A 27,297-nucleotide genomic window follows, 5' to 3' on the forward strand; every position below is an offset into this window, starting at 1 on the left:
CCGGCGGCGCCATTCCTCCGAGCAAGTCCCACCAGGGCCCGAGCAGCAGGCGGATTTCCGCTCGGGAAAGTGGCTCCAAGAGCGCGCCGGAGGGGACGCCAGGGACTCGCGGCAGACTCCGCGTGCTGTGATGGGCTCTAGGCACAGGTCAGTCCCTGCCGTCCAGCTGGGCCGGACCGCTCCCAGCAGCGCGGCCGGAATTCCAGTCCTCGCGCGCCCAGGGCGCCGCGGTCCTCGCGTACAGGCCCGCTTCTTCCCCCCCGCGTCCTGGTCTACTTGGAACAGACCGCCTCGCAACGGTCCCATTCGGGGAGCTGCCGGCGCGCGGTTGGGCGAGGGCTCTGGGTGGGCCCGAGACGGGGCCTCCTCTGATTGGCTCACTGCACTGTCACTCAATCGTCTCTCTGCAACCCGGCTGAGTTTAAAGAAATGGGAAGGGTCCCGTGGCGAGCAACTTTCCAGGGTTTTTGGTTTGGGGTTTTGGTTTTTCTCTTTTCATTAGAAAATTATGGCAATTTCCTCTAAAGGTTGTTTGGTAACTGACGTATGAGTGACGTTTTATCGGATTCGCAAAGCATTTGTGTGAGGAGCATATTAGCCTAATTTTGCATACTTGAAGTAACAGGCTCAAAAAGGGAAGTGATTCTTCTAAGAACTCAGTGATAGCTAACTGCAATTATTGAGCGTTTACAGAATAGCCCGACAGTGTTCTCAGCGCCCCAAGTGCGCTATTTCATTTACTCCTCATCACTAATCTGTGAGGTATGTATGTTAGTATTCCCATTTTAGAGAGAAGGAAACTAAAAGATTTGAACCTGAGCAGTCTGATTCCATAATCTGTGCTTTTTTAACTATTATGAACATATGAAGTATTCACAATGTGGTAACTCTTATGATCATTATTAGTGTCCCAGATATTATTATCCCAAATAGGACAGTCAGTTCTTTCTGTGTCTGGTACTGTGCTGTTGGCTATGGTATACTAGTTATATGTGTATGTTTAAATTTGAATTTAAATTAATCAAAATTTAAAAGTCAGTTCCTTGGTTGTACTAACCACATTTGAAGTATTTAATAGCCACATGTGGCTGGTGGAGGTCATATTGGACCGCACAGAATCAGAACATTTCACTATCACAGAAAGTTCTATTGGACAGTACTGATCTAGAATATATAACGAACTCTTCCAACTCAGTAATAAGACAACCAACGATGTACTGAAACCTCATACTGGCATGCAAAGGTCAGTTGTTAAATTTATTAGGAATTTTGCAACGCCTTCTTAACACAGTGGGCAGCACGTCAGTCTCATATCAGGAATTTTGCAAATTGGTTGTTAAATACAACTATTTAGAAAAATTAAATTATACAGACTTCCAATGAAATAAAGTATACTGAAAATGAAATTCATCATTTCCTAATTTAACATGGTCTTTGCTTTTGTGGTAGCTTGTATGTATTGTGTCTGAATGGTGGAAACATTGTATCATGGTGAGCTACCATACATCTCTTCCCAGAATAACATTGGCAGCTTGATTGTGGCTGCAATGGGAATATTTACACCATAGAATCAACAAATGCTACAAACCAGGGCTTGTCTTACTGCTTTGTTATTGTCTGAACTTAAATGTTGGAGAAAATGTTAATAGAAATTAAACTTAAAAGTATGTCACACCTATAGATTTTATGTTGTAAATAGCACAAAAACTTGAGGAAATAGTCTTCCCATGTTTGAAAACTATTATCCAATTCAGAAAAGAGGTCACTTCTAAAGTTTCAAATACACTTACTCATTAGTGAAAATGAAAATATTGAACTTAAGAACTACAGTTAGAAAGTCTGCTTTAAACATTTACCAGCATACCTTGCAAGCAACCCGATGAAAAACACGGGCAAAAGATTAGAGTAGACACTTCATCAGAGATATACAGATAGCAAATAAGCACATGAAAAGATGATCAACACCACTGCAAATTAAACCACGGTGAAATATTGCTACACGTTGACTGGCATGGTTAAGATAAAAAAGATAATACCAAATGTTCACAGGTATGTGGAGCACCTGAAACTCAAATACTGCTGATGGAAACACAAAGTGCTATAAACTCTTTGGAAAACAGGCTGGCAGCTTGCTTTTTCATTCACTCGTATGTGCTAAATATTCAGCAAATATAGATCTATTCAGTCATTCACTCTATCAGTTTTTATTGAGTATTACCATGTGTCAGGCACTATCCTAGTCTCTTAGAATACATTCATGAACAAAGCAGCCAAAGATCCTTGCCCTCATGGAGCTTACATTTTAGCAGGCGGAAAGAGGTGATAAACAATGTCACAGAGAAGTGAATGATATATTTGAAGATGTTGTGTGCTATAGAAAAGAGAAAAAAGTAGGAAAGGGTAAAGGGGGTTGGGGAGGTGGAGGTGGTGTTCTACCTGTTTCTTTAACAGCAGCATAGTATCTCTTGCATATCCATTCAGTCCCCAGGAGGCTGACAATATGATAGGTACTGGGGACACAACTGTGACCATGTAGACAAAGGTTTCTTCCCTTCCGGAGCTTATAGTGATGGAAGAGTCAGTAAACAAACACAAGTGAACTTGATAACTGTAGGTAATGGTTAAATACTCTGAAAAAAAAAAAAATGTGAGACTGAGGGGTGGGGCAGAGAAGCTACTTAACCTAGATTGGTGATCAATAAATGCCTGTCTAAGAAGGTGACATTTAAGCTTTCACTTGAATGATGAGACAGAAGCAGTCCTGAAAAACTAATTGTTCTCATCCCCTCTCATTCCTAGGATCTGTAGTCGGGAAGAAATAGTGATCCCTTGTGCTTCTGACACTGATTCAGGAAGTGTGGATTTGCAGATGAACAACTTAGAGGATATTAAAAAAGGCTCAAGTAGCCTTGAACTTACAGGTGAAAAGGGGAAAGGAGTAGAAGGGAGAGGAGGGAGCAAGGAAAAGGGACTCTCTGTTCACATTAAGTTACAGGATGACTAGCCCTTGACTAGACTTTGACAACAAATTTGGTCCCTGACTTTAAGACCTCTGAATACGATTGGCAAAAGGGGATAAGACACATTATCCTAGACATTTTGGAAACTAAACTTGGTCCTGAGACAGATAATACTGAAGACTTGCACAGTCTAAGTCCTGGAAGGATTCTGAGAAGGGAAAGGTAGGTGTGAGTGGAAGCTGGATTGTACTACAGAATAACTGTCTTTCGTTTATTCTACAAAAACACTGAGTACCAGCTGCTGGGCATACAATGAACAAGACCAACATGGTCCTTGTCCTCACAGAATTTACATTATAGTGCTGAAAAGGACCAAAAAAAGTAAACAGACAATAAGTAAATTACAGGTTGCAGCAAACACTATGAAAAAATTGAACAGGGGCTGAGACAAAAGATAAGGGTGATGGGAACCTGCTTTAAACCAGGGTTTTCAGAGAACACATGTCTGAGATGATGCTGTTTAAAGCTAAAAGAGGCCTCAAGGACCTGAAAGAGCAACTCGGGTAAAAAGTAGAGGGAAGAACATTCCAGGTAGGTGGAACAGCATGTACATGGGACCACAAAGACTGGTATGTTTGAGGAACTACATTTATTCACTTGTGCATTCAACAAATATTTATTGGAGTTCTAAGCACCGATCTAGCTGCAGAACAGATACAACGTACTTATAAGCAAGTGATTGGAACTCAGTATAATGTATGTGATTAGGGGTTAGGAGGATACTTAGCCAAAATGGGCAAAGAGGGGATTCAGGAAGGGCCTCCTGGAGCGGAGCCCTGTTGGATGAGTAGGAGTTAGCTAGGCAAAGAGAGGTAAGGGTGGGTAGGGGAGAAGGAGAAACATGCAGGCAGAAGGGAAGCCTGTGCAAAGCTCAGAGGTGAACAAGAACACAGCTTCTAGTGGATGACAGGAATGTGGCAGGAAAGGGGAAGAATCTCCAGGAGAGACTATTCAGGAAACCGAGAAGAGTACAAAAATAGAGTGATAGAAACCCTGAGACGACAGTTGTGTTAGGGAGAACTGGGAAGACTACTTGCCCAATAGGAATAAGGGGTTTGGAATTAGAAAACGGAGGAGGCAAGGATGTAAAGCTCCGTGAAAAGGAAGATGAGGCCACCATGATCACTGTCACTCAGTAAGCAAAGGAATAACATTTGCCAACACTTCATTGAAGCTGGCGCCGTATCAGCCAAATGAGGTAGGTTCTGTCGTCATTCCCATTTTGGAAACGTAGAAGTAGGCCCAGAGAAAGTAAGGTCTGCTCCAAACAGGCAGAACAAGGATCTGAGGCTAGGCAGACGCTGGAGCCTGGGCCCTTAACCAGAGTATACCCCAGGTCAGGACAGAGATAGCTCAGGTGCTTACTCCGCAGCCTGGTCCAGTGGGAGGAGATCAGCAATAGGGGCTGATAAATTTTCAGCTCTTGTCACCACAGGGTCATAGTGTGTTGAATTTGAATAATAGTATTTATCATTTAAGTGCTTACTGTGGGCCATGTACTGGGATAAGTCTTTTGTATGTATTATCCCACTTGATCCTCACAGTAATCCTGTTTTATAGATAAGGAATCTAAGGTTCCAAGAGACAAACTATGATCAAGGTCATATAACTAATAAACAGCAGAGCCAAGATTCAAATGAGTCTCAAACCGAGATACAAGGTCCACACTCTTTAACAGCCTACTACAGCTCAGTCTTAAAGGTTTTTGTAGCTTTGGAGGCCCTTAGAGAACACTGAATTTGTCATTGAAAAAAACTGAGCCTCAGGAGGGGACGGGACTTGCCCAAGGTCACAGAGCAAATAGTAAAGGAGCGAGCAGGACCTGTGTATCCTGATGTCCAGCTGTTCTCCCCACTAAACCTTGTGGTACAGAGACGTCATCCAGTGTCTTTCTTCCTGTGTTAGACTCGGACATCTTAGACATCCCTGGACTCCCTCAGGAATCCCTCACAGACACCTTCCAATGCGTGACCCACCAGGGCCCCCTTGGCCAGGCCATTGTTGAGAGTCTGATCCAGTCCATCCAGGAGTTTTTAAATGGTGAACTAAAGGTATGCACAAGCAATCTTACAAGTTACCTAACTTATTCTTCCATTCTAATAAATATTTTAAATTTTTATTATATGAATAATTGATACTATAGGTTACAAAATTTGTTTATATTTATACTGTTGACTGAAAAAAAAACACAACCTAAAAGTTGAGAATTATGGTTTTTTTCGGTGGCCTTACTGAGACCCATAGCCTGGGATGGCAGCCTCTCGGATTGCTCTAGGGGGCTGTCCCAAAGAGGTAAGGGAGGAGCCAGGAGAAAAAGGAGTTTTTCTGAAAAACAAAAAAAGATATATAGTGGAACATCAAAAGATTACTGCTAATCACAAAAACAGACATCTCAAGTTCATGATTTTAGTGCTTTCCTGTGTATGAGAAGGTGTGGGGTGGCTGCAGTGGCTGATGGCTTGATGGCCACAACATCCTTTGTTTACAGAAATGGCAGGAGACAGTCTGTGTCCACAATACTTTTATGTTTATTTTTATGTTTATAATAAGTATATTTATGTGTTCTTGTAAGTTATATTTATATTTGTAAAACTTATAAAATTCCTATAAAAACAAAATGATGATAAAAGTTAAAAGTTAATCTTCCTTAATCTCACTCTCCTAAGATAACTACCATTAACATTTTGGTATATATATTTTCACTTTTTTTCTGTGCATACAAAATGCATGTGATTACGGAAAAATACACATCAGAGATGATGGGAGAGAAAAAATTTTTCTAGGTCAATAACTATAGCTCTGTGTTGTCCTACTTAATGCAGTGTTCCATTGTTTAGGTGAAACGTCCGTCATTCTAGGAGAGCACGTAACAAGAGTTTGTCTTAACCTGGGGGTAAGGGAAGAGATTTCTGAGGAAGTACCCTTGAGCTCAAATCTAAGGAATGAGTAGGAGAAACTAAAAGTTAGAATTGGAGGGAGTGTGCCAGAGATAGGAAATGAAATGTTTAACAACCCTGTGGCAGAAAGGAGCGGCAGAGCATGTCTGAAGAACTTACAGAAGCCTGGTCTGTCTAAATCACAGTGTTGAAGGTGTCTGTCATTTGTCAACAGACACTTGGACTGTTTCCATGTTTTGGCTGTGAATAATGCTGCAGTGAACATGGGAGTGCAGATACCTCTTTGAGACTCAGATGTCATTTCCTTTGAATATATATATATGGATGTTTTTGATTTGTGAAAATTCAACAAGCTTTACATTTTCTCTATGTATAATACCAATAATTTAAAAAAACAAAAACACTTAAAGCCAAAATGTTGGTCTTTACTTTTGGCTTGGACTATTCTTTACACTTCATGTCAGCAAGACTTTATGAAGGATTTTTTTTTGTAATTAAAGGGCTTGGGTTGCTGCAGTGAACTGGAAAAAAAAATTCCATTCCCTGCCTTGACCTGAACCCACAGCCAGTCAGGGAAATAGATGAATAAGAAGGTAATTTTGTCAGAGTGTCACAAATGCCATGTTAGCAACATACACATGTGGTTTATGGATACACGTAGAAGTGTCCCTGACCCAGCGTCAGGAGAAAATACGTGCTCCAAGCCTTAAAGCATATATAGATTTCAGTCGGTAAACAAAAAGTGTAGAGAATTCAAAAGGCGGAAAGGCCCAGAAATAAGAAAGGGCAGCATGAAGCTTAACTGGGCTGAAGCTCAGAATGCTACAGGGCAAAACAAGAGGCGAATTTGAAGAGGTTAGCTGGGGTCACATTGGAAAGGGCCCTGACCTCCACAGGTGCTATTGAGAGAGTCTCAGCAGGGGAGTTACCTGATCAAGTTTGCATTTTATAAAGATGAATCTGGTGATAGCTGGGGGAATAGATTGGGAGGGGGCAAAGCTGGAGCAGAGCAACCCAGTGTTGGCCTGTTACACTAATCCAGGTGAGAGAGAACCAGGCTGTGAAGTCAGCTTCTTGCTCTATATTGCTACTTGCTGTCCAGAGAGCTTATACCAGTTTACACCATCTACACGCAACGGAGAAAAGACTGGAAAATTTTTTCTCAAGATTGTAGAGTTATTGGTGTCTTTTATTTTCTTCTTTATACTGTATTTTTTCAGGTTCTATGATAAATAGATATTGCTTTTATAATCAGAAAAAGAGAGTAATACAAAAAAGATTTTATTCTTCAAATCAGAACTTGCATTTTGATAGGAAACCTTAAAGACTCAAAATAATGAATCTTTAATGACATCGGGAGAGCTAGAAGTAACAGCATCACAGGACACCTTTAGGAAGCTTAATCAGACAGCAGTACACAGGGTGGGTAGGTGGAAGGAAAGACTAAAGGAGGGGAGAACCACCACGGAGCGCTTAGTAAAATCTAGCTGAGAGGGAAAGTGAGGTCCCAGACCGAGGCAGGACCAGTGGACAAGGAACTTTATTCCTCTATAACTTACTCATTCCTTATAATAAAAAACTAATATTGGACTGAATGAGATGTCAGATGTTTAAGACATTCCAGGAAACTTTTCAAAAGAGCTTTACTATTATCAAATGAGATTATAATGTATACTTGTGTTTTTATCATCTTTCCACAAACTCAGAGTGAACTTGAGAAGCTGAAATTCCTAAGATCTTTGTCTTCTCTCAGCCGAACTTTACCTTATGATGAAACCACAGAGTCATTCATTCGCAACCACATAGCAGACATTGTGCGTAAGCTAAATGTAAGTATTGTGACCTTATCACAAATTATCAGGACCGTATAAATTCAGTGACTTGGCTAACAAAATTTTTACTGACTTCACCTATGTTATCGGTTCCCTTAACCTTTTCTGTATCAGAATCTCTACATGGAGCAGAAATAGACTGGGTAATCTACAAATATAATCACCCTTGAAGACCAACTACAAGAAGAGTAGAAAGGAGAGGAACAGCATTTAAATTTCTCAGAAAAGACAGTGCTGCAAGCAGCAGCTTTGAGGCAGACTCTATAATCAAATGCCTAGGTCCTAGTGCCAGTTCTGCCTCTTTCTAGCCGAAAGTTACTACTTCTCCATGTCAAAGGATCCAGAAAGGCTTTTCACAGGAGGTGATGCATTTAAGCACGCAGTTAACTTCCTGATGCTTTAGTTTTCTCATCTGAGAAATGTTCCCTTCAGTTTCTCTAAAGCTCTCAAATTCTGAATCTAGGATTTCTTGTACACTTCAGAAAAATGAGCAGTTCGTTTTCAAACCACAGATCTATAAAGCTGATTAGATTGATGATTAGTTGTCAGAATTGAAGGCTAACCAGCTAACAAGTTTGTTAAGCAATGAACTATATCAAAGATCTTCTGTATCTAGAACACTATGGTGCTTTGAAAAGGATACAAATTTTCTAGAAGTGTTATTCCTTGCCCTCCAGGAGCTTACAATTAGTTTGGAAGTGAGTGCACCTCATAAGTAGGTTGAGAATGATTCCAAATAATACATCAAGAAGAACAGAATGATATAATGCACATTTCAGAATGAGTGCAGCTCTCTCCTTGGCTCCACTCTATAGAAAGAGGGTTCTACACAACCACAGGACCCAGCCAAAATGGCATGGTTCCAGAATCCTACTTCCACAAGAACTGGCAGCAGTGAACTGCCACATGGTTCAACCAGCCAGCTCAGAAGATGCACAAATGCAAGTCTCAAACAGCAAAAACACACTGAATTTCCCTATGCTCTGCATCTGGATCTGTCCAGTCAGTAGTAAAGTACCCACTGTCAGATGTCAACCAAAGTTTGGACTGGCAAGAGGTTCAGCCTAGAAGAATGAAAGGTAGCTCGCGTCCCTGAGAAAATTGCATGGATCAGTGCTTCATTGTTCAAATCTATAAAATTCCTGCAAGCCCATGTGTAGGGGCTTAAAGTGCTGCTCCCAACAACCAAGAGGAGAGACAGTTCTGCTGAGGAGAAATCCAGGTCAGCAATTCCATTCCTAGGTAAAATGAAGCATATGTCCACACAAGGACTTGTACACAAATGTTCATAGTAGCTCTGTTTCTAATAACTAAGCACTGAAAACAACCCAAAGGTCCATCAACAGATGAGTGAACAAACAAGTTTTAGTATATCCACTAAATGCAATACTACTCAGGAATAAAAGGAATGAACTATTGATACACTCTGCAACTTGGATGAATCTCCAAATAATTATGCTTAGTGAACGAGGCCAAATAAAAAGAAGATATGCTCTGTGATTCGATTTATATAGAATTCTAGAAAAGGCAGGCTTATATAGTGACATCACATCAGTGTTTTCCTGGAGGTAAGAGTAGAGTGGGGAGGGGCAGGAGGGAGAATTTACAAAGTAGCATAAGAAAACTCCTGGGAGTAATCCTTAAGTACAGTGTCTTGATTGTGCTTATGGTTTCATGCCTGTATACATATGTCAAACATAATCAAACTATACACTTTAGATATGTACAGTTTATTATGTGTTACCTCAAAATCAAAAAAGATGCAAAAAAATATGATGAGAACTTTAATAGAAAAGAGAAGAACTGGGATATAAAGTAAAGTAATGACAAGATTTGGGTGAAATTAATTCAGATAGATTTCCTGATGCAAGCCTCAGCAGATGCGATGGATAGGGTTGAGAGAAAGGACTAGTGGGTAGAGACTTTGGATAGTAAGTTACTAGCTGGTGATGCAAGGCCAGGGTTCTGCTTCCTGAAATATGGCAGAATGACCAAGAATATGGTTTTTAGAAACTGCTGTTGCCCAGCAGCAGACACAGGCACCAAGATATGCTGTAATAGAAATTTAACGTCGTCAGACTTGTCCTTAGTGCCTCCTACTTCTCCTCTGCCTGCTTGGGGCCCCACCCTAATTCTGCACTGTGGTCCTCAACAAATCCCTGCTGTTGTGTTGTTGTTTGGTAAATAGTTAAAGGGTGTACTCAGCGTCGAAGAGTAACTGTATTACTTGAGCTGTGATGCAAGAAATGGATGAGAATGATGTTTCAGGAAGACTCCTCAGTGGTCTGGAGAATAAATGCTGAAGGAATTCGGAGGACAGACAGTTCTGTCAGGCTGGAGGCAGAGTCTTATGCTTTGTCCCTTCCAGACTATAAAGTCATAAAACTAAGTAAGGTCCATGAAGAAATAAGGAAGAAGAACAAGCAGGCCACCTGTAAGATCCAACCAGAGTTGGAAAAATGAGAAGAAAAAGAAAGCTTAGAAAGGGGCACGAAAGAGAACCCAGTAATGTTTGTTGAGCGCTGCCCCCAGGCACTATCCTAAGCTCGGAGTGAGGTCTTTTTGGTGGCAGGTAAGCGAAATCTCCTAGAAGCAGCTGAAACATAAAAGGGGAGATTTGTTCCTAGGATAACTGAGTGTTCCCCGGAATCCTGTGACAGGAAGAGCAGCCTGCTCCAGGAAGAGAGTGAAACCCAGAAGAGCATTCTCGCACGCTCAGTGAGAACTTTCTCTCCATCTCTTATCCTCGCTCCTTGATACGCTTTTCCATTTCTCTCCCCTGCTCCCCCTCCTCTCTCCCTTCTAGCACTCTCTCACCGAAATTTGCTCTCTCAGTTACCCTGTCCATAGGGCAGTGCTCCCAAATTTAAAATTTTCTCCTTTTAATAGACCAGCCAAACTGAGATTGAGGCTCCTTGTCTCGGTTCCAGGTTCCTAAGAAGGAGAGGCTGGTTGACCGCAGTGTGTACTCCTGGACAGATGAGTTGTGCTTAGTGGGACAGAATGACTTAGCGGAAACAGAGCTGTGAGATGCCCACTCCCGATGGCCGAGGGAAGTTTCCAGAGAGGCTGGGTAGACAGTCCTCTAAGGCTGCCACCATAACCATTTACATTTGCTCTTCACATCAACTCCCTGAGATACAGCCCATCTCCTCCATATGGATAAGGAAACTCAAGCACAGGGAAGTTAAATACTACACACAGGCTCACACCGAATGAAAGGCAGAGCCACTGCTCACACCCAGGTATCTCTAGTTCCAAAGCCTCTGTTTTATCCTGTCACTCTGCAGGTTTATTCAGCAACGCAAAGCCAGTGTGGAATTTGGAAAGTTAGTCCTTTTCTAGGATAAGTAACTTAGAATAATCTGAGGCAGTATGGAAGAGATGACTGGTTTAGGAGAAAGAGGTGTTAGGATGCCTAAACTGGAAATAATCACTAGTAATAAGAATAATGAATAACAGACACTATCTAACAGTTACTGAGGTCGACTCGGTAATATGAATTAGCTCATTTAGTACTCTCAACCAACCCCTAAAGGTAAGTAGTACTGTTATCTCGTTTTGCAGATGAGGAAACTGAGTTACAGGGAAGTTACATGACATGTATCAGCTCAAGCAGCTAGTTAGAGGTAGAGCCAGGCCTCAGAGACTGAACTCTTAGAGTGTCCAGGGTCCTGGTACCAGTCCTGTGGAGCCCAGGAGCAGAGCTGTCAAAGGGCCTGCCATTGTTCTTGCAGGCCATCCACGTCTCTCATCATCTGGCCTAATGGTTTAGCACACTCTCAACGCTCTGTAAAGTTCTTCCCCTCTCACTGCAGATACTGGTGGAGGAGGAGCCGCTGCATTCTCTCTTCAGCCCTGTGCGCCAAGAGGTCTTCGTCACTGTCGCTGACTTCAGGTGACACCCACATGCCCCCTACACGTGCATCCAGGTTCCTGATTCAGGGCCAGTACCAGAGCCAACAGATGTGGTTTCATATTTTTAACCTCCGAAAACTATTTAGATAGGAAGGGGAAGCCAAATCCATGTTTTTATGTAAGAACTTTGATTTCATGTGTGCTACCATCTGTATCTCAAAGACCTACTGAAACCTCTTTGGAGTTCAGTTTTGTCCAGAGTATATTCAGTGGAAAATTATTCCCATATATGCTTCATGACAGTAGAGTTCCATGGCCTGAGACATTTGGAAGGGCCGCCTGCTGTTTACGTCTCTTGGAGATTTGTACTGCACATTAACTCATTAAAGATCTCAAGAAGTCCTGCAGTTAAAAGGATTTTAAACTTGGTTCAGCCCACCATTCCCCAAACTAACAAGCATTCAGCAGAACACACTTTGGAAAATCATGGTTTACTATATTAAACTGTAGCAGGCTTCCCTCTGAGGTTGAACGGTAGGAAAGTAAGAAGGATGTCACTCCAGTGGTGGTGATGTCTTGTGGATGGAGAGGGAGAGGGGAGAAGAATGGAAGCTCTGAGCCTGAAACTCTTCCTCTAACCTTTTGTGAGGTTTGTGTAGACAGCCTGACAAACGTACCATTTATCTCTTCCATCAGAGTGATACACCAGTCAGTGTGTCCTTCCCTTTTGGGTTACTTGGATTCCTGCTTATCAACATCAAATCAAACTCCTCCCAGCTGGCTGTTCCCAAACTGTCTTTTCTTAGCTACCAAGATGTCCATTTGCTGCTTGGCTCTGATGATCGAGCTGACCTGTTCAGTCTTATCACCAGAAGTATAATCACTCTACCCTCTGTAACGACTCTTACCCAGATGCAGGAAGTGATGCCTTTTGGATCCTACAACTCAGAGGTAACTCACACTTTGCTTTAGTAACTTGCCATCCACAGGGTCAGCTGATCTTGGCCTTTTGAAGGTGCACTTGAGTTTTTGGAATGAGCCAAAAACCATTTAAGCCAACTCTGGTGAATAAAATTGGTCGTTAAATTAAATGCTTTTCTTATTCCACTTTATTTTGTCTTCTTTCTTTTCCCGCTTTTGGCTTTAAAATAAGGTGGGAGTGTTCATGTGCTTAGCAGACCTTTAGGGTTATCATGATAGGCAGCAGAAACACAGCAGTGCACACGCTCATCCCAGGAGCTTACGTCTTAGTGCAGAGATACAAACCACTGAAAAATACATATACTATTAGGTGGCAATAAGTGCTATGAAAAAAAATAAAACAGAGAAAGAGGAGGATACATAGTACTGTGGTTGGCAGGTACAGGGGCTTTTTTTAACATAAGGGGGCCAGAGAAAGCCTTCCTGATAAGGTGACGGTTGACAAGAGAGAGTATGAATATCTCTGGAAAAGAAGCTTTCGGGCAGACAGGAGAGGAAGTACAAAGGCCTTGATTTCCTGGTGCAGCTGGTGAACTGATTTGGCAAGCTGACAGAAAGACTCACAAGTCAAACTTTAAAAGAATTTTGATGACTCAAAAGTAATTTCTCAGCTGTGGTTAGAATCAGTTAACTGTGCTCCCAGTAAGGCTGAGATGTCCATTTGAAATGACTTATTGTCTCACCTCAGGTCACACACTGCCTGCTAGTACTTCATTCAAAGGTCCTCCACCTCTGAGTAAGGTCTGAGATAACAAGGAAAGCCTTAAAGGTGTGCAGTGTTGGGGAACTCCACATGGGGCATTTCTCACTAATCCTGTGTCTTTTCAGTCTCTCTATAGGCAGACGTTCCAAGCATTCTCTGAGATGCTTCAGAGTTTGGTGATAAAAGACCCACATTTGGAAAATCTTGACACCATTTTTAAGGTATATCAGGAAAGATATAAACAGGATATCAGGAGAGAACCATGGTTGCTATGTCCTATTAGGGAAATGGTTCCTATTTACTGTGAAAGTGGAGCAGAAAATACGGAAGGGTTAAGTTGTAGGAGACAGCAGTTAAGAGTATCAGCTCTCAGTTTTGAGTCAGACTTGGGTTCAAATTCTGACTCCCTGCCATTCATTGGTTATACATTCAGCAAGTAATTTAATCTCTCAGTCTTTTCACCTTTAAATGGAGATAAGAATTACTGTGACTATTGAATAAACGGCTTTCAATAAATGGTTTAAGTGGTAGCTATAATTATTCCTTAAATTACTAGTGCTTACTACCATAGAAGGGTTTCAATCAGTGACCAAGAGAACAGAATCAGCCTCATGAGTGAGTGAATAGACAGCTGCCTACCAGGCGAGATTCAAAGGTCATTAATAACCACCTGCTCGCCCCTGTACCCATTCGAGTATATGCCATTCCGTCAGTGGGGGTTTATTCATTGAAGTGCATTTACTGCAGTTCAAGTATCTTGCTCTCTTACCCCTTTTTAAGTTGCAGAGATCCCAGAAACGGATAACCCTTTAAACTGTTATTAATGATTTGCACCTAAATACAGATGGACATTTATCTTAGCCACAACCAACCTTAACATTATTTTTCATTCCTCTTCTATTTATACGTCAATACTCCAGCCACATTGGGCTTCTCTCCTTTATCTGGTTGTGCCTGGTACTTTCCTGCCTTGTCAGCTTAATTCAAGCTGTTCTTCTGTCTGAGATGCCACCTTCTTGACGAAGTTCCTGCCCATAGATATTACTTTCTCCATGAATCCTTCCGTGACTGTCCCAGGCAGATGCAGCTTCCCATCCTCAGAGTTCTTTACTAGCACATCATTAGTTTTCTTTCTTTCCAAAGCAGATTTCAGAAGTCTAAAAACATGCAGATGAATAGAATAAATAATTGAAGAAAGTAGGATAAAGGAAAAACTAATCTAGAACATAAGCCCCTGTAGAAGCCTGGCCACCTAGTCCCCTAGATCTCTGTGCCTTGTTTGTCATCCCACTACCTTCATTTCCAACCAAAACTGGTTTATCATTTACAAAAACATTTTCAGACATAGTAGTGACATGTGGACATCTCCCTCCACATTTTCTTCCAAACAACCTAAGTGTTATCCCAGATCTTCCTTAATAAACCATTCAGGCTCCCTTTATTTTTCACAGTACATGGAGCCCTGGTTACAGTCACTCAAAGACCACGAGCGGGAACGGGCCGCAGCCAGCATGGCTCAAGTTCTGAAGTGCTTATCAAGAAATCTCAGCCTGAAGGTAAGCAGCCCTTCAGCTGAAGATGAAGGATCCAGAGCGGTCCTTTTACAACCTGTTTCCCCTCCCGTTTACGACTCCCCAAATTTGATGGGAGTCCTTGATGCTCACATGATGGCATTTAGTGTTATTCGTATGTCTGCTCCTCTCTTAAAATTTGAGCAGCTTTGAGGCCAGGTACCGTGTTTATTAATTTTGTATCCCCATTGCTTAGCACAAGAACTGGAACATAACAATACAGTAAATGTTTTTCAATGAATGAGTAAATAAATGTGACCTGAAAATATCTAAGGACCCACAGTGCAGTGGGTCTAATTTCTGTGCAGTGTTATATTTGAAGTAATAAAGTCCGGCTGGCAAATGTAAGTATGTAAATCAATTTAAATATCTCTCAGCATCTCAAAGGAAACGGTTCTATGGTACCTCTTCTCAAATCCCATTTTGCTCTTTCTCTCACTTCTCAGTTGTTCTGAGCCCTCTCCTGTAACTCCTAAACAGCATTCCCGCAGATGAGATCCTCCTTCCTGCTCTGTTCCTTTTTTCATCTGCAGTTCTGTCTTCTTCCCTGAGTAGATCTTCTAGGCACTGGCGCTTCTCCTGTTCATTCGTCATTTCTCCAATCTGGTTAAGTAAGGCCCAGGAATTGGAAGAGAAGTCGCTGGGTGGGGACGCTAGGTTTTTATGCTGGAATCCCTCAGAGAATTTGTCCTTGATACAGCTGTTTTTAACAGTCATGCTTAAAAAGGACAGCACTCTGCTAACTCTCTTATTTCTCAATTTGAAAATATATCCAAACTTTCTGTGTCCTCATTGGAGTTCAGTCCCTCAAACTATGCTGCTTTTTTCTTTCTTCAGTCAGTGAAAGCAGGTAACTTCCGGGTGTCAGTGACGACCTTACTATTCCGTCGTCACTGACGACCCTGTCGTTAACCACAATGCATCATTCTTCCTCAACCTCTAATTTTGGCAACAGCTTGAAGATGCAAGAGTTTCAGGTGACTCCTTTCTATCCATAATCTCTCTCGAGGCCCTGCAGATCTTCCTTAGCATTTCCTTCCTAGGGAAAACGTAGGTGCCACTGGAGTCTGTGAACACCTGCAAGGCTGTGCGCAGAATTCTGGGTGGTTCAGTCTCCTGGATTTTTCTGAGGAACTTCCATAGTTTTTCTTAAATCAACTTTCTTGAATTATAATTTATACAATGAAATCCACCCAGTTTAACTGTATAGTTTTGACAAATGTATATTCCTATTGTCCCTTACTTTTTTCATATTCTCAGATAAGTCTTAAAAGATAACGAGTTTAAAAAGAACATTAAAAAACTGGGGAGTTTGAGATTTACAAATGTTAGCCACTGTATATAAAAATAGATTTAAAATAAATAAATAAATACAAAAAAAGAGAACATTAAAGAACTACTTAGTGGTCAGACTAGGAACATAATTCTCCAGTAGCCTTTTTTGTCTTAATAAAGTTTGAGTTTTTTAATATTATGAATATAAATATGCTCATTAAAGAAAAATTTTTGTTAAAAATTTTAAGTAGAAGGAAGAAAAACTATCTCCTTGTCATCCAGAGATAGCCCCATTAACATTTTTTTTTTATTCCTCCTGCATACTTTTTTCTGCGTGAATGTGTTGGGGTGGAATCTTCCACTCAGTTCCTTCTAGTTTGTTCTCTACATGCAGCCAAGGTATTTTCTTAAAACCCAGCCACTCTTGACCCACTGATTTCCATCTGCTCTTAGGTGATCTAGCTCCTCCTGCCTCCCTGCACATCCTGACTTATTGCAGCCACACTGACCTCTCTTATCTTCTTTGCCATATAAAGCTCCTCTTGCCTCATGGCCTTTGTACTTAGTACTTCCCCTGCTTGAAATGACCTTCCCCGACCTTTCACATAGCTAATTCCCCCTCATTCTTTAGCACTCAGTTCAAATGTTCCACCTCAGAAAGGCCTCTGCTTACAAATAGATCTACTCTTGCTCTCTCTCTCAACTCTTTCCTTCCAGGAGCCTCTTAAGATCAGAGGTTATCTTGTTTGATTATTTCTTTGTTGATTTATTGCCTATTTCCCTCTGATAGAATGTAAATTTCATCAGTGATTCTTTGTCTTATTCACCACAGCATCCCCAATGCCTACCTAGCACAGAATATGCTACTCAGTAGATGCTCAATTTAATATTTATTGAATAAATGTCAATCAGCTCATGTCCCTTCTCTGCTCAAAACCTTCCAATGGCTAACCCTCCAGTGGCTTCCCATCTCACACAGAATAGAATCCAAAATCCTTACAATGTTTTATAGATTGCTATGTCATCTTGCCCCATCCTCATATGCCTCCTATTTTTTTTCACTCTTAATTACTTTGCTCCAGCCAACCAAGCCTCCTTTTCCTCAGAAGCACCAGACACAATCCCTTCTTTGTTCATGTGCTATTCTCTCTGCCAGAGTGCTTTTCACTCAGTCCCTCCTTACAGCCTGACTGTTCTAAAGTAGCATTCCCTATCCTTGTCCCCTGCATTTTTCTTCATCATAACATTTATCACCATTTAATATATAAAAAATATTACTTCTTTATTTTTTTATTTTATGTTTCTCCAATGAGAATGTCCCCTCCATGAACAGGAATGTTAGCTTTTGTTCACTGCTTATGTTCCCAGTGCCAGTCATAGTGCCTTATATAAGGGCCACAGTCATAACCAGTTTTGGGCTCAGCATTGGTACTCAGTGTTTGTTGATTGACTGAAGGAATGAACATTATTATCAGAGAATGAAAGATGTTACACAGCTTTGTGTATGTGTTGCTGCGTTTACTGTAAATAGGTTGTAGAAGCTATTGTTCATAGTATCTCAGTATATTTTTCTGAAGAGCCACAGAAGAAATTCTTTCTGCCTCAGTCCTAGGTATGGCTGTGCTTCCTTTGCACAACTGTTTGCTTCTTATCTTACGGGTATTGTGAATCGTATGTGTGCACCTCTGCATTAGCCCTGAGGAAGTTCAGAGCCTAGTTTTGTGACCTACTTTGAGCAAATGATGATTATGCATTCTGCATGCTAACAGAATTAAAATTCTTAATTTCATTATTCTTTTCTGCCTTCATTTTTTAATATGTCCCATTTTCTTCACTGTTTATTTTAAATTATGCTTCCTTTTCTGATACAGTTTTTACCAACTACCTTACTTTTTTCCCATAATAGGGCAAAATATCAATAAATACATTTTTTTTAATTGTATTAAGTGGTGTACCTCAACTTTGAGTCCAGCTTTTTCACTTAGCAGACTAGCACATTTTCCTACCTTATTATGAATTCCTAGGATACTTGATTCCTAATGGTTATATTCAGAGTTATCTTTACTGTTGGGCAATTATTTTCAATATGTGGTCTCTAAAAACAGTGTTAGAGTGAACATCTTTATATACAAAGCTTTTTCATTTTTCAGATTGCCTACTTAAGTTAAAATTTGCCCTGTTTAATACCATCCGCTGGATATATTAGATCTACACATGTTAAATGTTAACCTGAAGAGATCCAGGAGCTGGATGTGACCCCTGCACTTATCTTGAGTAGGGGATGGAAGTGGAATTACTTCTCAACAACTTAAATCTAAGGCACCAAATGCACCTGTGTTCTAATGGCATCTTTCTTTTGCTTCCTAACTAGCTTCCACTGCAATTCGAAAGACTTGGACATCTAGTGGCTCTGATGGCACTACTGTGTGGGGACCCGCTGGAGGAGGTGGCCGAGGAGGCTGCAGAGGGCACACACTACCTACTGCATATTACCCTAAGGATGAAATGTAAGGCGCTGCTGGTGGCAGCAAGACCCTGAATTAATTCTCCAAAACAACACGAGCACCAGCCTCCTTATGCACTCACTCCCCACATTCTAGAAAGATCTTTACAGTAGTTCATAAAGAGAAAGATACATAGTCCATAGGCAGAGACAGGACAACACTGACTTACTGATTAGAATCATAACACTGGATCAGACTCATTAGTGTCAGCTACCTGCATGGCCATGGAGTTGGAGTAGTAAACACTTGTCCCTGTGGACAAGCTGGAGTGATTAGTGTGGTTGAAAGTGGAGGAAGTTCTTGCCAGCATTTGGGCCTTCGTTTATTTATTTGTCCCATAAATGTTTACAGAGTACTTACTCAGGATCTAACAGTAAACAGAAAATAAGAGATCCAATCCTGAAGTACCACATAGTCTAGTGGGGGAGTCAGACAGTCAAAGAATCAACAAATAACTGTTACAGTATGCAAAGATAACTGCTATGAAGGGAAATTACAGAGGCCATGAGTAAGAATCAAATCTAGTTATGGGATTCAGAAGAGTCCACTCTGAAGATCACCTGAAAAATAAAGAACATTGGCCAGGTGGAGTGTCAGACGAGCATATTAGGCTGAAGGAATAGCATGAGCCAGGGCACTCAGCAGGTATGAGCTTGGGGTATTTGAAAAACAGAGCGGGGGCCACTGTGGTCAAGGAATCAATCATTGACGGCTCCTGCCCCCGCCTCCCCACTACGTCCTGCAATCAGAAGGAACTTCAGACAGTATCTAAGCCAGCTTCCCCGGAGGGTTTGAGTCTGTCTGCTCTGTTCCCACCAAGTAGTTGCCCTGCCTGGGCTTGCTCATATGGGCGATAAGAAAGCTCTGTGCTTCCCAAAGCAGCAGCCTCACCTCTGGGCAGCTGTGAGTATAAGCATTGGCTACCAGACATATAGCCACAGAAATACAGCTGATTGTTCATTCAACAAATATTTTATGAAGTACTTCTTGTTCGAGAGATGCACTGGTGAACAAGACAAACAAGGTCCCTTCCCTTGATCCATAAGGTCCCTTATGGTTAGAGAGACAGTATCCTCAACCAAGGGCTCAAAGACTTCCCATAGATAAATTTCCAACGAACATGAATCACAATAAGACATGAGAAAAACAAGGTACTGTGAGGGAGTCTTGGCAGACTCAGTAATCAGCCAAACCAGACACATTAAGAGTTCTTATAGCAGAATTATCAAACTCAGTACAAACTTGTGCAGTTTTTTGTGGGGACCTAAGCTTCATAAGGAGACCCCTCAAAAGTCCCCACCAATGGAGTAATGAGTGGTTTAGCTTGCTTTGGTTGTACTCCCAAGTCACTTAAAAGCTCTACTCTTACAAAAAGCTCTTTTCTTTTTCCTTCAGCTCTTTATAAAAGCTCTGTATTGCCCTACAACAGAGGGGAAACAAATTGGCCTAGCACACACTCCTTGCCCCAGGCATTTTTATTCAAGTGAAATAGAGAAGTGTGAGATCTTGGGATTCACTTCAACCTGGAGATCAACCAGACTTGCAAAATCAAGAAGAAAGAAGCCAGAAAGTATTAATATTTCACGTTTCCTTCTCAGATATCACTCACGACAAGAAAAATCGAAGCTTGAAAGAAGCAATGAAAAAATGTCGAGAACTCCTAGAACTCTACAGTATTCAACAGTTCTACAGTTGTCCCTTCAAAATTGCACAGGTAATCGGAATGGCTAAAATTATAAAGACAGACAGCTTGAAATGTTGGAGAGGATGGGAAGCAACCAGAAGTCTCATACATTTGTCCATGAGAATGTGAAATGGTAAAACCACTTCAGGAAAAGTTTAGCTAATTGCTTATAAAACTAAACATACAAGATTTCCCAGAGAATTTGCTCTCTAAACACTCCGTAGTCTGGAGACGAGGCGCTGTGGTCATGACTCTTACACTCCTTGTCCTAACCCTACCCAGCCTCTTGCAAATGTAAACTTTTGTCCCAAAAAGGACCTACAAGAGGATATGATTGACCCAACAAGCTGTATGCTTTTTAATTAATGTATTTATTCAATATTCAACAAAATATTTTAGCACCTACTAGGTACCAGGCACTATGTTAGGGGAAATGGAAAAAAAAAAAAACCTTATAGATCTTACTATAGGATCAAAAGTATGAGGTAATTTAAATTTTCTGAACATCAGTTTTCTCATCTGTATGATGAGGATCTATAAAAACTGGGATAATGCAGTTATTATAAGAGTTAAATGAGATGCTATATAGAAACACCGTTGCTTAGGGCCTGTCACAAAGTAAGTGCCCAGTAGATTATACATATCATAATTGTGTGAAGGACCTTATACACCATTAAATGCAATGAAAAGCAAAATAACACATCTTTTTACTGTATGATCTCCAGACAAGGTATTTTAGCTGTGCCTGCATCCCTGTCAGCTATATAGCATTAGGGCTTTTCCTTAATTCCTATCCGTATAAAAATGTGACTCTTTCTGAGGATCTCAGTAATCAAGCTTCTTTCTAAAAGTCAGAGCTGTAAAAGGCCATGCACAGACCCTAGCAGGGGACATTGGGTTGCTTCCAGTTTTTCACTATTGAGGTAAACAGCTTTATACCTCTTTGTATGCTTCTCTGATCATTAACCTAGAATCTATTCCTTGTTCAGGGCTCTTTCTGTCATATTATATATCTTCAAAGTTTACTTTCCCAAAATCGTCTCAGGTCTTCGAAGTTTTCCTCAATTCAAATGAGCTCTGCCAGTTTGTAATGACTACACTAGATGGCCTGAAAAACCTGAAACATCCCTGCACCCAGCAGTCAGCGGGAGAGTTGCTGATAACGTTGGTGAAGAGTGCAGAGTCCCGGTTTGAGAAGGTAAAGAGCCAGGTTTGGAATATTGGAAAGATCCCTCCCCTCCTGCCACTGATGAGCTCTCTTCTGCGGCTCCTGTCCAGCAGAGAACAACTGCTGAAGGGGACCAGGGTCCCTCCTTAGTCCATTTGGTCAATGTTGAACATTCATCCATTCAACGAGTGTGTATAAACAACCACTGTGTGTGCAACTACAGAGGGCAATTTAAAAGAATCTAAGACATGGTCCATATTTTCCAAAAGAGTGTAGTTTTTCTGGGAGAATATAACTAATACATATGAGAATGGTGACTCCAACAATTTAGATCCTCATTCAGGTTAGTTAGAGGTATCAAATTTTTAAAAAAATCAAGCCATCAGTGATCCTAGAAGGAGGCCAACTTAATAAACTTAAAATCAAGAGAATTTTATTTTTAAAGGGTAGGTACAGAATTTTAGATTAGTAGATATTTTCTTATAGAACACTGGATTTAAACCCTAATGATTATTGAAAAGTCAGCTGTTAATTTCTTTGAAGATAATCCCTTTTCTAGCTGATTTTTCATTAAGTTTGCTGATTGCTTGTTTTTTCCTAAAATATGTTTATTTGTCAGTAACTTCTGCTTTCAAATTTTAAGTGATTGAATTTTTCTAGTTAAACTTTTGAAACTGGTATGTCATGTTAGCATATTATGAATAAATATCATAGAAAAATCAAGAGAATTTATTTAAATATCTAAAATTGATACATGGAGAACTAACAATATAGTTATACTATCTAGAAATATGAAAGGACATACTGGAAGAGGTAAAAGGAATAAAAGTAGTTATCACTGGAGAGTGGACCTAAGGAATAGGCAAGAGAGAGCCTTGAAATACCACTGGACTTTTTAAATTGTGTGTGTGTTGCACTTGGATAAAAATAAAAAGTAATCTTTTAATGATGAAAACCCATTTTCTAATCTGTTAAAATAGCAAAGATGCAAAAAGAACAGTACTATTTTGAAAGATGGTGAAATGGGCACTTGTATCATTTGAGTGTTTTTGGCTGTAAAAAAACAATCAACTGTAAGAAGCTTAAACAAAGGTTTTATCATCTCATATAATAAGAAGTCTGGAAGTAGAGTATGTTTTCTAGGATTGGTTGGTTCAGTGACTTGACAGTGTTATCGAAGAACCAGGGGCTTTTCCATCTTTCCAACTTGGCTTGTTCATATAGTCATAATATAGTCACCACATTTTCAGACTTTATGAGCAGATAAGACAATACGATCCAGCAAAGAAGGGAGAAGTTGTCTTCCTTTAATCACAGAGAGAAATCTTTCCTATAAGCCCTGAGTAGATTTCCCCCCATATTTTATTGGCCAGAACTGCATCACTTGCCCATCCTCAAATCAATTTATGGTAACTGGCGATAATGATGGCCATTTTATCTGAGGCTGTTAAGGACTGCCTCTCTGAGAAGCTGACATTGCCACAGAGAGCCGCAGCCGTGAGTCTGTGAGTGGGAAGAGCAGTCTAAGCAGAGAAATGGACCAAAGCCCAGTGGCTGCTGCTCTCTTTACCCGAACATGATAAGCGTCTCCAGGAGGAAGGCGGGTATGACTCCTTTTCCATCCTCAGAGTCAGAGTGGTAAAAACACAACTTCCTTGCAACACTTTCATTAATCCATCTTATTATAAACCAATACATAATCTTTGAGGAAAAATTAGAAAACATAGATAAGCAAAAAATAAATATCCCATCACTCAAAGGCACATTAATATCTTTGTATATATGTTCTTCCAAATCCTCTTATATGCATATCCATTCATATATGTATATTTTAAGTAGTTTCAATAATAAACTTTTTAAAAATAATAAACATTATGCTTTAAAAGTTGCCCCCAGGACCGTATAGAAATAGCCACAATATTCTCAGTAACTACCACTGCTGACAGGATTGGGGTCTTAGTGATTTCTTTTTCCTCTTCAGGTGCCAGAAATTATGGGGGTTATCTGTGCCCAGCTATCCGTAATCAGCCAGCCTAGAGTCCGCCGACAAATCGTAAATACTGTGAGTTTGTTTATTTCCAGGCCCAAGTACACAGACACAGTGATCAGCCACCTTCTGTGTCATCCAGTTCCATATGACAGGTAACAGAATCTGGTACAGCCTCTGAAATAAATTGGGGTGTGTGACACAGCTCTGAGTATTGTAGAACGTGGTTGCCCTCAAAAGTCTAATGTTCTTATAGAAGAGGTAAGATATAGACAAATGCCTGCAATATAAATCAGAATATAATGCATAGAATAAAGAAACAATCCAGCAAGTCCAGAATGAAGAACATTTGTACAGAATAGTTGGACTGAGCTCTTCAAAAAAGTTATTCTATTGATTGTAACCATGAGTTCAGTTTTGAACATGCTGAATTTAACATGCCAGTGAGATACTCAAGTGGAAATGTCAACTAGGTAATTAAATGTGTGGATCTTTCTGACTGTTCCCACTATGCATAACATGCTGCCTCTCAAATTCAATGATCGGTTTAGAGATTGTTTTGACATCTTGTTTTGATTTTTGGTTTGTTGGCTTTAGAAAATAAAGTACTTCATACCAGCTTAAAAAAAAGTTAATGTCATGAAAGTAAAAATTGTGCTGAGGGTACTGTTCTAAATAAAAAGACACTAAAGAGACATAACCAAATGCAACATGCGACCTTGATTGGATCCAGAAAGAAAAACAAAAGCTATAAAAGAAAATTTTAAGAAGATTTAAATAGAGACTCTATACTAGATTATTAAATTAATGTAGTTTTCTTAGGTGTGAAATGACCACATAGTTATATAGAAGAATATCCTTATTTTTAGGAGATAAAATAATTTAGGAGATAGAGATTTAGGGGGAATGTCGTTATGTCTACAAAACACTTAAGAAAGATTTAGCCGAAAGATATATACATGAAAAGAAAGTATAAGTATATACATGGGAGTTACTGTTATGAAATCAGATAGTAAGTCTTGATATCCTGAAGAACTGAGCAGCTGAGCATCAGAGAGGAAAACCTCTTATAGACTGGGTTCCAGACAAACTCTAGGAAGCTTGTGGTCGGGGTAAGCTCTAGGATAAGCCATTCTCCTGAACCCTCTCACTCTGGGATTTCCAGGCATCTGGCCGAGTTGTGGAGAACTCTGGAGGTGGAGCTGCCCAGCACAACCTGGATCCTGTGGAGGCTCCTAAGGAAGCTGCAGAAATGCCATAACGTGCCCACCCAGGAGAAGATGGCCTACGTGGCTGTTGCTGTAAGCCACTGAGCTCTGCCCTCCACCCTCAGCCCGCATGCTCCCCTCCCGGGATGACTGGCCCAGTACCCTCCCTGGCTACTGTTCCTTTGGTTCCTCTCAAAGTTTGCTTCTGTCATCTTTTATAAATCTATAATGTCTCCACCAAGGGATTGACGTGGAGGGGGCTGGGATGAGTGAAGGAATCAGTATGGTTTAATTTGTTTTAAACATTCCTTCCCTCATCTTTTAAAAAATGTGTATCATCATAGTTAAGAGTAATACAAACTTGTGAAAAGAATTTCAAATAATACAGAAGAGTATAAGATAGAAACCAAAGGTCTTGCTTGAGCAGAGGTTGTCAAACTTATCCTGTAAAGGACCAGATGGTAAGTAAATATTTTAGGTTTTACAGATCACGTATAGTCTCCACTATATATTCTTTGGATATATTTTTAAACAATCCTCTAAAAGTCTAAAAACCATTCTTTGCTTATGGCTACACCGTCTCCTTGAAATCAATTTTCTAGAAGTGTTCACAATATATAAACTTTTTGTGTTTATACTTTTTTCCCCCATATTTTTCCTTTTAAATAAACTTTATTTTTTAGAGCAGTTTTAGGCTCACAGCAAAACTGAGCAGGAAGTACAGAGAGTTCCTATATATTCCTTGCCCCCTATATGCACAGCCTCCCCTCATCCATGTTTACTTTTTATTTTCTTCCCTACCAGTTTATGATTCAGCTTTCTCTGGCCTAAATTATTATCATACTTTTTTTTTTAGCTTTCAAACTTATTTTGATGTCTCTAGTCTGCTATTGTCTCCTCTGTTATTCTCTCTGTTCTTGTGGGTTTATGCCTTTTTAAAAATCCCTGTAATGTCATTTTAGTGCATTTTTAGGAGTTAGGGCAGGTAAAAGTATACACTTAATCACATAAGTCTATAAAATTATATTATGTATTAATAGGCTCATACTACATAGCGTTTGATGACATGCTGGTTTTCATTTAACAATATATGAACTACTTTCCATATCAATATACAGGGCTCTTTGTTCTCCTCTTCATGGCTGCGTTGTAGTTAATTTTTAATTACCTTTTAAAAATAGGTAATACTTGATACCGAACTATTTATTTCATTGTTTTCTGTTAGTGAACATTTTGACCATCTTCAAACTTCTGCCATTAAAACAGTGCTGTAGCAAACTTAATCATGCATACGTAAATTTTGTTATACATACTGAATTATTTTCTTAGGATAAAGTCCATTGAAGGGGAATTTCTGGGCTTATTTAAACTTTTGATGATGTTCCCAGCTGGCTGTCTAGAACACGGCCCTTCTGCAGTGGTGTCTGAGCACGCCCATTTACCTACTCCCTCACCACACTGAGCATTGGTGCCTAGCTGATAGGTGAAAAAGGAACAGTGTTTTAATTATAATTTCATCATTGATGAAGTTCAACATTTGCATATGGTTTTTAATTGGTCATTTATGTTTTTTCTTCTTTTGTGACTTGTCAGCTTATGTCTCATACCCCAGTGCTTTTCAATTTTAATATGCACACAAGCCATGATCATCTAGGGATCTAATTGGAATACAGATTCTGATGCAGAAGGTCTGGGTTGGGGCTTGCTGTTCTCCATTTCTAACCATCTTTCAGCGATGCCAGGGATGCTGGTGTATGGCCCACACTTTGAGTAGCGAGCTTTTCATTTTTCTTCCCTGATATGTAAGGGCATTTTATATATTAAGAATACCACATTGATGCAAATACTTTTTCAGATTATTTGTCATCCACCTTTGTTTATGATAAATGTCACCCTGGCTTTAAATTTGTGTGTGGTCAAACATGTTAATAATAGTTTCCTTATAGTTTACTTCTGGATTTCAGGACGCCTCTCTGGTAATCTTCAGTGACCACTTCACTCCTGTCCCTATCCTCCCTCACTTTCGTGTCCCTGCGCAGATTACCACTCCTGTTCTGCCTGTGGGAGAACCAGAAGGCATGTTCTGGCACAAGCAGAAGTGAAGTGAAAGTAAGGATTAGGGCCAGCAGCTGTTCTGCTCCTTTTCTTCCACAGGCGACAGATGCCCTTTATGAGGTGTTTGTGGGAAACAGGCTTCGAGAAGCTACATTCCGACTCTTTCCGCAGCTTCTCATGACACTGCTCATCCAGATTCACCACAGCATCGGCCTCACCATGTCTGATGTCGCCATCCCAAGTGGCCTGTACACAGACCAGGAAATGTCTTCAGAGGTCACCCCTTTGTGGTACTGCCCATTGTGATTTCGTTGACCTTAACTCTTAGCACTGGGGCACTGTGGCAGCTGCAAGGAGAGCCAAGATGTGGCCCCAGCTGTGGGAGAGCTTCAGTCTGTTACCCTCATGAGACATTAAGACGAAGAGCCCAGGAGTCATTCTGGGCTCTCATTGGCTGTCTTTGGTTTTATTGGTACCAAGGTCAACTTGGCTCTCTGGGTCCAGATGCTCTGCAAAATAATGTGAGATAGCGTGCCAGCCCTTTCTTTATAAAT

The 27,297-nt window shown here is 40.5% G+C and overlaps 2 protein-coding genes across 3 annotated transcripts in view; one reads left to right on the top strand and one right to left on the bottom strand.

The window, feature by feature from the left end:
- RPN2 (ribophorin II) overlaps positions 1–312 on the bottom strand; it is a 50,702-nt gene extending 50,390 nt beyond the window's left edge. The window contains exon 1 of one of the 2 annotated variants that reach the window (XM_031433848.2): positions 1–312. In XM_031433848.2, coding sequence (XP_031289708.2) covers positions 1–13 — 13 coding nt within the window. In that variant the 5' untranslated portion in view covers positions 14–312. The other variant, XM_031433847.2, reaches the window with a different exon arrangement.
- Positions 131–27,049, top strand: MROH8 (maestro heat like repeat family member 8). The gene is made up of 12 exons (XM_064475983.1): positions 131–345; positions 2,800–2,921; positions 4,926–5,071; positions 11,568–11,647; positions 12,414–12,558; positions 14,743–14,847; positions 18,509–18,644; positions 20,240–20,355; positions 21,371–21,523; positions 23,475–23,635; positions 24,646–24,781; positions 26,843–27,049. The coding sequence occupies exons 1-12, from the start codon at positions 131–133 to the stop codon at positions 27,047–27,049; spliced, it is 1,722 nt and encodes a 573-aa protein (XP_064332053.1).
- The last annotated feature ends 248 nt before the right edge of the window (positions 27,050–27,297 follow it).

Source organism: Camelus dromedarius, chromosome 18 (assembly GCF_036321535.1).
Source record: "Camelus dromedarius isolate mCamDro1 chromosome 18, mCamDro1.pat, whole genome shotgun sequence".
Lineage (NCBI taxonomy): Eukaryota > Metazoa > Chordata > Mammalia > Artiodactyla > Camelidae > Camelus > Camelus dromedarius.